Here is a 16244-nt window from a genome sequence, read left to right on the forward strand (position 1 = left end):
GTATTTCCCCCTAATGCTGGCCAAATTATATTTCATATTTGCATGCAAAGAGCCATGGTTTTTTTAGAATCTTGGAGACAGCATAATGTAGAACCGACGAACCTGAGCTTTCAAGCCTAATTCTAAGACTTCTCAGTGGGGTAATGTTGAGAAAGCAGCTCAACATTCCCAAGTCTCAGTGCGTCAGCTCCTCCTCAGAGTGTTGTTTTTAATTTATTTATTTAATTTATTTATTTTTGGCCGCGTTGGGTCTTCGTTGCTGTGCGCGGGCTTTCTCCAGTTACGGCGAGCGGGGGCTACTCTTCATTGCGGTGCGCGGGCTTCTCATTGCGGTGGCTTCTCTTGTTGCAGAGCACGAGCTCTAGGCGTGTGGGCTTCAGTAGTTGTGGCATGCGGGCTCAGTAGCTGTGGTGCACAGGCTTAGTTGCTCCGCGGCATGTGGGATCTTCCCGGACTAGGGCTCGAACCCGTGTCCCCTGCACTGGCAGGCGGATTCTTAACCACTGCGCCACCAGGGAAGCCCGAGTGTTGTTTTTAGAAGTAAATGAAAGTACTTAGTACAGTGACTAGCACACTGCAATTTCTAAATAAAGTTATCTATTGTCATTGTTATTATTATTATATGTGTACACATCTAGCTGAATGTAAACCCCAAACACCTTTGATAGCTTTGAGGTTGAGTCACTGAAACACCTCTGACTATAGAGTTCTGCTCTTCTCCCTGGCCAACTAGACACTGTTCTGCTGAAAGTCGGGAGACACGGCATAGTATTGAGAACCTGGTTGCATATTTTATAAGGGTGAAAACATGAAATTAGATGTGTAGATGCTGTTGGCAGATACAGAAAGAGATGGCTATCTTTTTTTATGTGAATTCACTTTATTAAGAATATTTATAATATATATCGACTTTTAGAGTTAATATGAGACAAGGGAGGGCCACATCAATCTGTTTGTGTTAAATGCTCCAAAGTTGGAGCTTTAATACAATTATATTGTTTCTAAAATTCAAAGGCTTTCTTTTTTTAAAATTTTTATTGGAGTATAGTTGATTTACATAGACAATTGTTAAAGTCAAAACTGAAGACTTTTTTTCTGGACAAGATAAAGTAACACAGACTGGATTACCTTCTCACCTAAAACAACTAAAAAGACATACGAAGTCTATGGAACAGTTTTTTTTTTCTTTCCAATTTTTTTACTGTGGTAAAATAGACATAACATAAAATTTAGCATCTTAACCATTTAAAGTGTACAATTCAGTGGTATTAAATACATTCATAATGTTGTGCAACCATCACCACCATCAATCTCCATAACTCTTTTCATCTTGTAAAACTGAAATTCTATATCCATTAAATACTAACTCCCCATGCGCCCCATCCCAGCTCTTGACAACCAACGTTCTACTTTCTGTCTCTATGATTCTGACTACTCTCAGTACCTCATATAAGTGCAATCATGTAGTATTTGTTTAGGAGCAACAATTTTTGCATCAAGCAACAATTTCTGCATCAATATAGGACACTGATCCCTGAGAGAGAGGAAACAAATGAGGTGAGCCCTATGATTACTCCAGCTTTCTGTCCAGAGGGTTTATGTTGCAATGCAGGGAGAGGAACCCAATGAAGCCTGGAGAGAACAGATGTAACCAATAGGAACAAATAGCAAGATAGTGTCAAGCCCAACCATATTGCTAATCACATTAAATGTAAATTGTTTGATCACCCCAATTAAAAGGCAGAGATTATCAGGTTGGATTTTAAAAAGCAAGGCCCAATTATATGCTGTCTACAAAAAAACCCACTTTAAATATAAACTCAAAAATAAGTTGAAGTTAAAAGCATAAAAAGATACACCATTTAACTACTAATCATAAGAAAGTTGGAATCTTCCTATTAATATCAGGCAAAGTAGATTTCAGAACAAAGAATAGTACCAGACATAAAAGAGTTATTTAGTAATAATAAAGGGGACTATTCATCAAGAAGATATAACAATTCTAGATGTTATGCATCCAATAACAGACCTTAAAGTACATAAAGCAAAAACTGATAGAAATGAAAGAAAAAATAGATAAATTGACAATTATAGTCAGATATTCCAAAACCACTTTCTCAGTAACTGAGAGAACCAGGAGAGAGAAAACTCGTAAGTATACAGAAGATCTGACCAATATTATCAACCAAGTTGACCTAATTGCCACTTATGGAATACTCCACCCACCAACAGCAGAATACACATTATTTTCAAGTGCAAATGAAACATAAAACAAGATAGAGCATATTCTGGGCCATAAAACATGTCTCAATAAATTTAAATGAATTAAATCATACAAAGTATGCTTTCTGAGCAATACAAAATTATATTAGTAGTTCATAACAAAAAGATATCTGGAAAATCCCAATATATTTAGAAATTAAATGTAATACTTATAAATAACCCCTATAAATGCCTATATTAGAAAAGAAGAAATTTTCTTAAATCAATGACTTAAGTTTTCATCTCAGAAATCAGAAGGCAAAATAAACCCTGAAAGAAACAGAAGAAAACAATAAAGACAAAAGCAAAAAAAAAAAAAAAAAGTAAAAGTAAAAATTCAATAGACGAAATCAATGAAACTATAAGTGGGTTCTTTGAGAATATCAATAAAATTGATAAATCTCTAGAAAATCTATCAAGAATAAAATGAGAGAGAACATACATTATCTATATCAGGAATAAGAGAGCTGATATAACCTCAAGATCTACAGACATTCAAAGGATAAGGGAATATTATCAAATTTATGTCAATAAAATTGACAGCATAGATTAAATAGAAAATTTTCCTAAAAGATACAACCTACTCTAAAGCTAATTCAAAAATAAAATATCTTGAATAGCCTTATATTTATTAAAGAAATTGAATCTGGAGTTAAAAGTCTTCTCACAAAAAAATGCTTCAAATCCAGATGACTTCCCGGGTGAATTCTATTAAGTAATTTAGGAAGAAATAATATTCACTCTATTTTTCTTGAAAATTGAAGAGGAAGCATTATTTCTCAATTCATTCTATGAGGCCAGTATTACTCTGATCCCAAAATCAGAAAAAAAAATTATAAGAAAACTACAGTCCAATGTTCCTCATGAACATAGATGCAAAAGTTCTTAACAAAATTCTTAGCAAATTGAATCTGGCAATATATAAAAAGTATGTCAAGATTTTCCCAGGAGTTTGGGATTGACATGTACAAACTGCTATATTTAAAATAGATAACCAACAAGGACCTACTACTATATAGCACAGGGAACTCTGCTCAATATACTATAACAACCTAAATGGGAAAAGAACTAGAAAAAGAATAGATACATGTATATGTATACCTGAATCACTCTGTTGTACACCTGAAACTAACACAACATTGCTAATCAACTACACTCCAATATAAAAAAAACTATATTTCAATAAAAAAATTTTAAAAAGACTTTCTCAGGAATAAAATTCGGTAAAATGTTCAGAAATCAATCCATGTAACTCACCATATTTACAGATATAAAGAAAAAACAAAGCAAAAACAAATGATAATTTCAATAGATGCAGAAAATTCATCTATGTATGTCAAGAACTCATCATATTTTACTGTCTAAATATATGCTCTTTATTGTGTGTCAGTTATACCTCAACAAACTATAAAAAACGAAGTGCAGAGAACAATTTTGAACTCCAATAAAGAAAAAGACCAAACTACATTTTTTGTCTACTTAAAAGCAAATGCAAGGATTATATGGTTGGTTGGAAAAAGGCACACCACTTTTTAATCAATTAGGCAGAACTCACTAAACGTGTAGAATCTCAAAGAATCATCCAATGTTGCCCACTGCTGACACAGCAGGTAATTCTGAACTCTCTGAAGGTGACGGTACTCTTTTAGTGAGCAGCTAGGACACCACCGTATTTTCTGGTAAGTAATTCAAAACTTTTCTTTAATGGAAACCCAGCTTCTTTGTAAAAATAAAACCAACTCACGCACAAAAAAAATGGAAGGAAATTGCCTCAGCTTACCTGTTTTTGTTAGAGGGTGGCTGACTAGCTGCCGAATTACACTGTTTTCTGATGACCTCAAAAGTAGCACAATATCAGTTGGAAAAGTGTCTCTATTTTTAGCTAAGAACCCACTTGCATTATAGATGACCTGTTGATAAAGTATGTTATCATCATTGTCACAATCAATGTCATCACCCTCATCCTCATCAGCAGCAGCAGCATCATTATCATTACCAATAGATATTTATTGAGAGCTTACTTAGCTCTAAGTGACAGGTACACAAAGATTTACAAAGGTAGTCCCCTACAACTTGGTTGGAAAAGTGAACCTCTCCAGGCTTACATTATATCTTTTCAGAGAAAAATCTGTGTCATACTGATTGTATTTGGGTTGAAATAATCAAAGAGGTTTGATTCCTCCCATTTATTATATCATGTTGGAAATTTTGTGGGTCTCCCTTCTCTACTTGGAGGGTTGGGGCCACCAAGGTATTATCATTTCTATGATCATTGATTCACCTGCAGTGAAAAGGCTTTTATAGATTTAGTCTCAGTAGTAGTGTGGTCTAAATACACTGTGGGTGTTTGTGTTTCTGGCACTTCTAAATAATTTTAAGATTTTTAAGGATCAATGTAAGCCAAAGATTTTGTAGGATGGTCCAATGTGGCTGTTGTTATGGACTGAATTGTGTCCCTCCAAAATTAATATGTTGAAAATCTAGTCCCCAATGTGACTGTATTTTGGAAACAAGGTCTTTAAGGAGGTAATGAAGGTTAAATGAAGTTTACTGTAAGAGTGAGGCTCTAATCCCACAGGACTAGTGTTCTTAGAAGAAGAGGAAGATACACCAGAGATCTCTTTCTCTCCCTCATATGTACACAGAGAAAAGGCCATATGAAGGCACTGGGAGAAGGCAGCTAACTGCAAGCCAGGAAATAGGCCTCACCAGATGTGCTGGCACCTTGATCTTGGCCTTCTAGCCTCCAGAACTGTGAGGAAATAAATTTCCATTGTTTAAGACACCCAGCCTGTGGTATTTTTGTTATGGCAGCCCAAGAAGACTAATACAGTTGTTAAAAATAACTGGATAGGGCTTCCCTGGTAGTGCAGTGGTTAAGAATCCGCCTGCTAATGCAGGGGACACGGGTTTGAGCCCTGGTCCGGGAAGATCCCACATGCCGCGGAGCAACTAAGCCCGTGCGCCACAACTAACGAGCCCGCGTGCCACAACTACTGAAGCCCGCACGCCTAGAGCCTGTGCTCCACAACAAGAGAAGCCACCGCAGTGAGAAGCCCGCACATCGCAACAAAGAGTAGCCGCCACTCGCCACAACTAGAGAAAGCCCGCGCACAGCAATGAAGACCCAACGTAGCCAAAAATAAATAAATCAATTAATTTTAAAAGAACTGGATAAAATGATCATAGGAAATTCTTAACGAATATTTTAAAGTAGGCTTATTTGGAAAATCACATGCTGAAAATCATGAGAAAGGTTATAACTGTAATATTTAAGGTAGATTTTGTTTTCAATGACAAAAGTCTGGACTACTGACTGACACAGAAGTTCTACTAGACTAGAATGCTCGGGGTTCTGTGGTATTTTATTTTGTTTGTATATGTTATGAATTCCCTCTTGATTTGAATATCTTCTTAGTCCTCCAATATTTATAACATCATTGTGAGGGAAAGACCTGTTATTCTCTACAGAAGGGAAAGAAACTGTCTCCTGGGTTTCTTTCCATATGTAGGATGGCATATCTGAGGTTTACTCTGGTGTAGGAAGTGTATCCACCAGTGCATAAACACTGCTTCCTCTGACTGCATGACAGTCCATCAGTTAATTCTAATTAATCAGCTCAGGGATCTGGCCGTAACTCCAGCCTGGTAGCTTCTCTTGTTGGGAAGGAGGAGAGACAAAGGCTGCCATGGACAGAGAAGCAACTCAAGTCTGAAGAAGGCAGTTTATATAAAAGGTTCTCAGCTATCATTAAAAGAAGAAAAAAATAGGTACCCATTGGCAGCCAACCACATGCCAAGCCACACCTTAGGATCAGAAAGATGGACTCTTTACATCATTACAGCCATCTATAAATATTTTGGGCCATAATTTTCATGGCCTTATTATTCAATGAAAGACTAAAGAGAAACTCAGTTATAATGTTTCAGAGTTCTTACCTTTCCTGCATAATGGTGAATTCCGAAACTAAGTTCCATTCTTTTAGGCCTCCAGAAGTACTGCGATTTCAGATTACCTTCAAATTTTTCTGTAGAAAAAAATTTAACTCCAATATCAAGCATGTAGGAGGGCCTCAAAAAATACCGATGGACAGAATCATCTCTTTCACCATAAAATGGAAAATGTGCAGTGAATAAACACAGAAAATTTTATATAGTTATTACATGCAGATTTGTAATATAATTATAAATGGTAAGGCAAAACTTGAGATCATGAATTTTACCATTCCAATATGATTTAGGTCAGCAGGTCTCAAACCTTAGCAAGCATCAGAATCGCCTGGAGTGTTTGTTAAAATAGAGTGCTGGGTCCCACCCCCAGAGTTTCTGACTCAATAGGCCTGGAGTGGGATCCAAAAATTAACATTTCTAGCAAGTTCCCAGGGGATGCTGATGTTCCTGGCCTGGGGACCCCATTTGAAGAACCACTGGTACAGAGGAAGGAAACTAAGTACTTGAGATTGTCCAGAGAGCTTTGTGAAACACAGCTGGATGTGAAGCCATGAGCCTAGAAATTTGGTATTTTGGTTCTCTTTTTTATAAGAAGAGCTATAGGTTGTTATTGATTACATAGGAAACACAATAGGATCATACAGGCATTTCTACAACAGTTTTACCAGCACAAGTTCTCTGTTATCTCATGTCCTAGAAGGTACATTTTAACATCAAAATCAAGGGACTAGTATGAAATGATTTCCCCACCACGTTGGGGTTATTTTCTTTTCCATCTAGTATCGTCCAACTAGAGGAGAGAACAGGCAATCAGTGAGTCAGATAAATGACGAGAACATCACAGATGAATTTATTTCCTCCCTGTTAGGCATCTCATTTCCAATTCTGGAGCTGTTCTTTTGCCCTGTCCTCCAATTTCTAGTTTTGGGCTGGATAATTACTAAGGTCATTTCTAACATAAAATCCTATAATTGGGGCTCTACCATAATACAAGAAGAAGTCCAATATTGAAACTTGTTTAATTCATCACTAAATATTTCACCCTATTATAAACATTCACTGGTCTAGGTATTAGATCCAAAGCCTCTTCCTCAACGTTAGATATGCAGGCTTTGTCACAGCAATACTCTACTAGATATTTAAAAAAATTTTTTTTAAATCATTCGTAATTCCATGACCGTATTACATGAAAACTATGTAGACATACTGAATTTAAAACTCACCTACAAGAGTTTGGTCGGTGGCCTTGGGAAATCTACACTCTTCATCGAGGAGAGATAGTAAACCCATTGGCTTCTGCAGAAACATATCTAGGAGAGGCCGGTTATCTTCATATTCAATAACTCTAGCATCCACATCTTCATTTAGGTATTCATTCTATAACGGGACATGATATGTATAGAAACACTTAAAATTTTGTGAACAACATGTAACTTGGCAGCAATTACTTAAAATTCTACTTTACACATATTATAAAAAATTACTCCCTATGACCTTGCCTTTAAACTGAGGGTATCATTTTATTTCTCTCTCCCCAGAAGTACTAGTTCATCAAAGTTAGCACTGATGATACTCAGGGTAGGAATAAAAAGTTTCTCGCTTCTAGACTAGAATTACAGGCATCTCAAGTTTTCCAGATGCAGGAGACTATGTTGTTAATGGGCAGTAATAAAATCATGTTCCAGAACTGATAGAATATTAATTAGGTATATCTTAGGGTTACACTTCCCCCAGTTTAAGGCTTTTATCTAAATTCAGAAATGCTGGATCTCTCAAGAACATAGTTTTTCAGTCGTGATGACATTTACATTGTTTGGGGTGAACGGCTGTGGGTCAAGGAACAACCAATGGCTGGAGAACCAAGAACACATAGGTTCCCGTCTGGGCTCTGCCACCTGACTAGCCATATAGTCCTCTGGAATTTTCTTACTCTTTAAACTTCTGCTTTTTCATCTACTAAACAGAAGTAACAATCTCCATCTAACAAAGTATAATACCTGGTACATTAGTGATCATTTGTGGTGGAGTATAATATAAAATGCATAAAATAAAAACAATAATTACTGTAAGATGTTGGTACCAGCACAACATAGATACTGATGATCTATTTTACAAAAAGGACAAGACGAATTGTGCTGCAGCTTTGCTTCTATGACTTTTGCCTTCATACTGGGTCTCCCTCACCCCCAGTGCTGCAATGTGTAAAAGACAGGACATCGACGACCTCTGAACTCGGACTTGTAGTGATGCTGACATGGAGGGTTCCCCCCACTTTCTCAGGTGATAAAGCAACTATTACTGGGGAAGTGTCTCAAATAATTACTGACTGGGGAAGAATGCCCTGCACCATTCACAAATGGAAGTTACAGGCTACTTTCATTACCATTTTAATATGTTCTTTAATTCATTAAATATTTTCACTGAACACCTTAGAATAAGGCACTGTGATGGGTGATAAAAAGATGTTTAAAGCAAACTCTCTGTCCTCAGTGAATTTAAGATAAAACTTGAGTGATTAGCTTTGTAAATAAATACCCAAAATGCAAGGTAACACAGGATAGATAAATGCTAGATAGATAAATGTACTATAGGAGTTCAGAGAAAGAGAATTTATTTCTGGGATCTTCATGGATGAATTTAGCCAATGGCAGGTGGGGCATTTAATAAGCCAAAGTTTTAATCTCTACTTTTGGGGCCTTATAAAATTGAAATCACAGTCAAGAGTGTCACCAGGAAAAAAAGTAATTGTATATTTTTAAATAAAACAAAATCTAATATGTAAAAATGAGGCAGAACCCACTGGTCTAAAAGTTAGATCACCTGAAAGACATTCAGTTTACCCAGTACAAAAAATGGAAACAACGTTTGAAGTTTCACAGCTTTTTCACTTGAAGGTAACCTTGGGAGATGTACACAGACCTAGAATTACGTGACTGTCAGACACATTATGCTGACAGCATGTTATAGCTTAAATGGCAACTGCAAAGTTCAAAAGAGGTTTTGTATATTTTCTATGATAAGTGTTCAAGGTTATGGTCTAAATCAATGCATTTGTCACTTCTATTTGCCTGTGTCAAAATCTGCTGAATGCTTTGGTGGCAGGTCATACAGAGCAGAGTAACTTGGAAAACAATGGGCTTAGACCTTTAAGATACTTGTTAGTATCTCCAGGCAAGCCAGTGGAGAAAAAATGCTGTTACTCAGGATTTACAAAGCACTCACTTTTAGTAAAGTTATCATGCCTAAAACAACCTATTATGTATTTTTATGGCCGTAATGATTTCAAAATGTTCAGTTGTTTTTAAGTATATGTGGAGAAATGTAGCTCATGTAACTACTCAGAAAGTCCTCTGCTATGTCCTGTACATTAAACAAATACATGTAAAGCAGACAAGTAGAGCTGTTAACTACAGTAAAGCTGAGATGTTTAACGTATATAATCCCTACTCTGTTGAGATGCCCCCAATTCCCTTTTCAAAAAGGGATCATTTTAAGTATACACCAAGGAGAAAGGAAGTGAGAAGCCGTGGGTGTTAGAAAACCTCACGCCTGAAACAAGATCTCCTTGCTCTGCATTGAACTTTTAGTGTGAGGCGTGGAAGGACATAGCAGTAAGAAAGCCTATGGAAGATGCATCCACAGCTATGGCCTCGACAACAAGCTTAAATACTTCGGGCCAAAGTGTCACCCCAGGAGGGATTTGAGATTACCTTGAGTCCTCAGACTCACACAGCAGCATGGGAGGGTGGCCACCATAAGCTGATAGAGCTGCAAGCTTCCACGTGCTCCTAGGCAGGTGAACATGCAAGCGTGGACTGCTCAGCATGGATCACCAACACAGTAAAGGCTCCACGCGTATCACTCAGGTCTCACCCCCTCAGAGAGCCCCTTCCCCGTCTCCTGGTCTGATCCAGCAATACCCATTCCTCCACTGGTCACTCTCTATCCCTGCCCTGTCCCAGCCACCATGCTTTAAATTATTTCACAGTATTTCTAGCCTTTTCACTTATTTTCCCTCTCTCTCATTAGAATGAAAACTCCATGAGGACAGGAACTTTTATTCCCCTCTGTACCCTTTTCCTCTGTATCTAGGGAGACTTGGGTGTGTTAAATAAATTACAAATAAATTACAAATGAATGAATGAAGCTCTGAGTGACTTTCCTGGGAAATTATCTTCTTTCTCCTCCCCCAGCTTTATTGAAATACAATCAACACAGAACATTGTGTAAGTTTTAGGTGTACAATGTCTTGATTTGATACACTTATATACTGAAAAATGATGACCACCATAGAGTTAGCTAACAACTCCATCCCACCACATAATTACTTTTTTTTTTTTTTTTTTTTTTGGTGAGAACATTTAAGATCTAGTCTCTTAGGAACTTTCAAGTATACACAGTATATAGGCAGCCTAGCAGACTGCATCATCATGTAAAGGATAGACAGGTCTTACCTATTCCCCCCAAAGCACCACGTTATCATTTTACTGTTGGAGAATATGTTTTTACTACCATCTGATAGTTTTGGCTAAGTCTGAAGTTTCAAAAAGAGCTTCCTGGAATCAAGGTTTCAATCAAGGAGTTTGGCTTATATGGTATTTTCTTTCATGCAAGATGGGTATATGCAGTAACAGGGCACACTGAAGTCTTACACTGAACTTGCACCTGGGAAATGAAGTCATATCCTTCTCATGTAGGTTAAGTCCATTACCTGACACACTGTTCCACAGTTTTAGGTATTTTAGAATCTGGAAATATTTTAACAGTTGGTTTAGATGATCCTCAATATTTATTCTCCTGTGTTTGCTGTTTCAAGTCATAAATCACTATCTCTTATTTTTATAAGTTTAGTCCACTTTTTAATGATTCTCTCTGCTTCAAGTCATGGGAGAAGAATGAATGGGATTTATATCAGATGGTATTTGCAGTTCACCTAGGTTTGTGGCACTGTCTCTGTGTAGATCATTGCAGACGATGCTACATAGTGAAATACCTTGAACATTTGTGGAGCACCTGCCATGTGTATATTTAGGGGTAGGTGGGACTGGATTGGGGAAGGTAGAAATAAAGGTGAAAAAGGTAGAGTTCCTGACCTTTAGAGTGTAGCAAGAATGCTCTCTGCCTTTCCATTCCAACCTTTAAGTTACATCCTAGGATTTCTTTGCTTTTTCTATATTCTCTTTTTCAGTTGTTCCATCTCCTAGGTCTATATCCTTCCTGTTAGGTGGTCTCTAAGCTCTCCAGCTGTCACAGTCTCTGTCACCACTGCCACCTGCCTCAGTGTTACTGTTCTCTCCAGTCTCCTTCCTTCCAGACTTATGTTGATTCTCCTTGGCCTTTCACGTGAAAATACTGTCTCTCTCTCTTTTCCCTCCCCTCCTTCCTCTCTCCCTTCTTCCTTCTTTCTTTCTTCAACTAGATGGAGCATGTTTTCTTCTGTACAAGAGAATACTTTGTTAGTTCATTGTTTCTTCCGAACTTCGCTCATTTGTTTGTTAGTGAGAATATCCTGGATGGGTATCAGAAGACCCAGATTCTGGTCCTGGCTTTGTTTAACCAGCCTGTAACATTGGGCAAGTCACAGGGAGTCATTTGTATCTATGAAATATAAATGATCTATTTAGGTTTCTTCTGGTTCTAACATTTCAAAATGTCAAAACTGCCTGACTGTGTTGTGAAACTCAATGAATAAATGAATAAACGTTCTGTTGACAGAACACTGACAAGGGGGAAGAAGCCACATACACATTTATTCCCTGACGCCTGTCTTTTAGTAAAAGAAGTCCTACTCACCAGCTGCTCATATGAGTGTACACATTCATGAAAATACTGCCCGCGTGGAAACCATTGAGAAGTTACTCACTCTAACAGAAAGGCTTTATAGGTTGAAAATCTAGGATTTAGGGTGTTATCAGTACTCAAGGTGCACTGAGTATGTTTATTATAGTGAAAAAAGAAATTTTGCCACTTTTTATCTTGAAATAATTTCAAACTAACAGAAAAGTGCCAAGAACAGTACAAAGAATTCCCATGTACCCTTTACCCAAATTCCCCGATTTCTAGCATTTTACTGCATTTGCTTTATCATTTGCTCTTTCTATATATACATATTATTTTTAGTAATAACATTTTACTGAAGTAGCTAAGTATTAAAAAAAAACTAAAAATGAAGAAAGCACAGTGGTAAATATACATGCTGTAAAAATCTGAACTCTTGATGTTAAGTAAAATTTATGATTGGAAAGCTATTTCTTTCGGTATTTTCTATTCAAAGCTTATATCAATGGTCTCGTTCATTTTTACGTTAATAGCAAGCTGAAGAGAATGTTGATCATCATTCACTTGAAATGACATAGGTCATTAATTCAGAATTTGACAAGTAAACTAATGAAAAGTATTTTGCATAATTCCTAATAAAATATACATGTTATCTTTTACATATATTTAAGAACTTTGGAGAAAGGAGATTTAAATGATGCTCTCTAAAAGAGCTTCCTTTTTCAGAAAAAGAGATATATACATTTTGAGATGAAAAGTTTCACCTAGTCACTTTTTGTATGTGGTACCTAACCTTGAAAAGTCTTTAAAAGCCATAAAGGATTTTACAAATTTATATTCTATTGACAGGTATTGGTTTAGGATAAGCAGGAATTTCAGAAGACATGTAGTTTTCTATATGCCGGGATCTCTTTCACCTTAAACTATTTTTGCTTTACTGTCGTGTCTATGTCTTTACCAAAAAATTTTATTTCAGTTTGTCAATACTATGTTCTAACCTTACATGTAGAAAACTATAGTAACTGTATACAGACTGATGCTCCTATAGTAACTGTATACGGACTGATGCTCCTCACTGTATATTTCACTCAAAATTATTTTTAATCATAATTAAGAGATTTTTTTAAATATTATCAAATTGTCAAAATAAGTACCACAAATCCCCACATCACATTCAGGGTGTTGGCCAACTTCACTGATAGAAAAGAAGCAGACTGAGTGCAGCATGGGTGTTGAGGGAGGGACGGGGAGGACCCAGGAGCCCAGAAGGCTGCTTGCGGGAGCCAGAGAGGGAGGGTGGCCCGCTCACAGCCAGGAGATGCTGCAGGGATGTGCCACGTGTATCTACTCATTTGGGTACCAGCTTCCATACTCACTTAGTAGGTGAGAAGTTTAAGGAACATTTGTGTGTGATCTCAAACAGTAGCCTAAAACTTGGCCAAGCATTTATAAAGGAAGATTTATTGCATCCCAAGGGTTTCTTAAATGTACAGCTGTCTTAATGCTTAAGGAAAATGCCTGTAAAATTGCCTTTATCCCTTTGAGAGCTCACATAAGACAAATGCCACCACCATCACACACATATGGCGCATGCAATAGGGAAGAAAGCTGGATATAAGATAAAAATTCACACTTTGCAAGCAAAACAATTTGAAGACATTTATAAGGGGTTTGTTTCGAATAACCCACATATTTTTTTTACCAGATGACTGATTCTTTTTACTTTATGATGATAAAAAACGTTGCAAGTATAGATACTATGTAATTGAACGAATCTTTGTTCTTTGTAATTGCCACAAATTATGTGTTGGAGCCCACATTCAAATCCTCAAAAGCTTTAAACTTTAGGATATGAACAGCTGGAGATAAAATTCATACACATCAGTTTCTGCGAGAAGCCAGAGACATAATTGCAGTTATTGTTTCCATTACATGCTGTAAATAGCTTCCTGCTTATAAAATGACTTTTGACTTTTAATTTTAAACCCATGAGTGCATATATAAATTATATATATATATATATGTATGCCTATCTTTTAGCAAAACAAATATTAATAGTTCATTTTAAAAACAAACTTTAGGGACTTCCCTGGTGGCACAGTGGTTAAGAATCCACCTGCCAATGCAGGGGACACGGGTTTGAGCCCTGGTCTGGGAAGATCCCACATGCTGCGGAGCAACTAGGCCCGTGCACCACAACTACTGAGCCTGTGCTCTAGAGCCCACGAGCCACAACTACTGAGCGTGTGTGCCACAACTACTGAAGCCTGTGCACCTAGAGCCTGTGCTCTGTAACAAGAGAAGACACCACAATGAAAAGCCTGCACGCCGCAACTAGAAAGATGCCCTCGCACAGCAATGAAGACCCAATACAGCCAAAAAAAACCAAAAAAACAAAAACGCAAAAAACTTTAGTTCAGTTAACAATCAGAAAAATGTGCTGCACTAATGGATCAGAAAGCTTATCCTAGGTAGAGACAGGTATATGAGGAAGTAGAGTGAATCGTCAGGATTCTAGAACAATGCTTTGTAGTATCATACATCAGTTCTGGGCCTAAAGAACAGTGGCACTGATTCCAATTCAAACTCATGCCCGTGGGGGACTGATCCATGGTTCCTGTTCACGGAGCTCCCTTTCCTATGGAAGAAAACCAGAAAATAAGCAAAAACAAACCCAACAAAAGCAAAGTCTTGGCTACAAATTACCATGGAGATTCAGTGTGAGAGCTATTTCGAAAAGATGCCTCCCTTATTAGAAATGCGATGGCTTGTTTGCTGCTCTTTGGGCTGCTAATTAAAAGCTTTTTGAAAAATATGGAAGTAAACAATGTGCATAAAATAATGCTATACAAATCAAATAGGGAAGGCTGAAATATGAATACTCTATTTGTGGAATTAATAAAGTTGACAGAAAAGTATACACTTTTCAGTTGCAACTTATTTAGCAGAGTTTGACTGAGTCTTCAATTTTAAACGATTACAACCATACTCCTCATCACCTATTTGCAGGGGAGGGGACCGAGATTATTATCTAATTTTCAAACTACTGTTTTCAGACATAAACTGTTCCTTTAAATTTTATTAAAGTCAAATGGTTCTTCTAGTGCTGTAAAAGTATGGAAGCTTCAAATGTTACATTCAAATATTAGCTTCAAATGAAATATCAAACCAGACAATTTTCAGGAGCTATATATTATATATATTAGAAAAACACTACTACCTCTAGACTTACTGTCTTAGACATTCTAAATATCTAGATAGTAAGGAGAAAAAAAGATACAAGTTCTGGATGCTCTTGGTTGTGGGTTGAGATTATGAGGAATATAATTTTCGTCCATAGAAAAGTAAGTTTTGAGAAGAAAAGAGGCATAGCTGCCAGAGTTAAAAATGAGGTTCCCAGGGACTTCCCTGGTGGCCCAGTGGATAAGACTCCGCACTCCCAATGCAAGGGGCCCACGTTCGATCCCTGGTCAGGGAACTAGATCGTGCATGCTGCAACTAAGAATTTGCATGCCACAACTAAGGAGCCTGCATGCCGCAACTAAGACTGCGTGCAACCAAATAAATAAATAAATAAATATTTTTTTTAAAAATGAGGTTGCCAGATTTAGGAATATGTTTCAAAAGGTATACAAATGGTTAGTTGGAGGCAACCATTCTGAGAAACAAAACTATCCACTCAACAAACTATGGATTAGGTCACTATCATAAAGTCTTTCACTAAACATGTTTTACTGTAGTCTATTGATTATGGTTTTAATAGAAAGTAATAGGAAAATGATATTCAAAATACCTTCATAACCAACTTTACTGTACATCACATGCAAACAGAACCAGGGCAAAAATAGGAAACGCCTTTAGCCAAACTTTATGTCCCAATGTTGTAGGACTGTCGATAAAGATAATATTTGTTGATTAAAGCAGAACCAGAGTGATTTCATCTGTGAAGATGCTACCCAAGGCTTGTGTCTTGCTCAGATTGGACAGATCATTTGTATGTCCATGAAACTGAGAACATTACGTCTTCCTGATAAGCAATAACGGCTTTACTAAGCGAAGGAGCTCTTAGGTCAAACCTATGATTACATTTCACCAGAAGAAGTGTGACCATGATTTTAAGTAATGATTTGGCTTAAGTAGCTGTTTCTTATGTATAGAAATTGGTGTAAATGTGCTCTCTTTATCTGTGGTAGCTAATACATACAGCTACATAAGCATTTCTCAGTTACAATTTTTGCTTTCACACGTAAGTG

The 16244-nt window shown here is 37.0% G+C and overlaps 1 protein-coding gene across 1 annotated transcript in view; it reads right to left on the reverse strand.

Moving 5' to 3' along the window:
* MYO3A (myosin IIIA) overlaps positions 1–16244 on the reverse strand; it is a gene marked incomplete at both ends in the record, with an annotated part of 156467 nt that overhangs the window by 46814 nt on the left and 93409 nt on the right. Inside the window, 3 exons of the mRNA XM_079700501.1 lie at positions 4043–4172; positions 6202–6290; positions 7437–7590. Coding sequence (XP_079556627.1) covers positions 4043–4172; positions 6202–6290; positions 7437–7590 — 373 coding nt within the window. The remainder of the gene's footprint in view (positions 1–4042; positions 4173–6201; positions 6291–7436; positions 7591–16244) is intronic.

Source organism: Hyperoodon ampullatus (genome assembly GCF_949752795.1).
Source record: "Hyperoodon ampullatus genome assembly, chromosome: 3".
In the NCBI taxonomy this organism is placed as follows: domain Eukaryota; kingdom Metazoa; phylum Chordata; class Mammalia; order Artiodactyla; family Ziphiidae; genus Hyperoodon; species Hyperoodon ampullatus.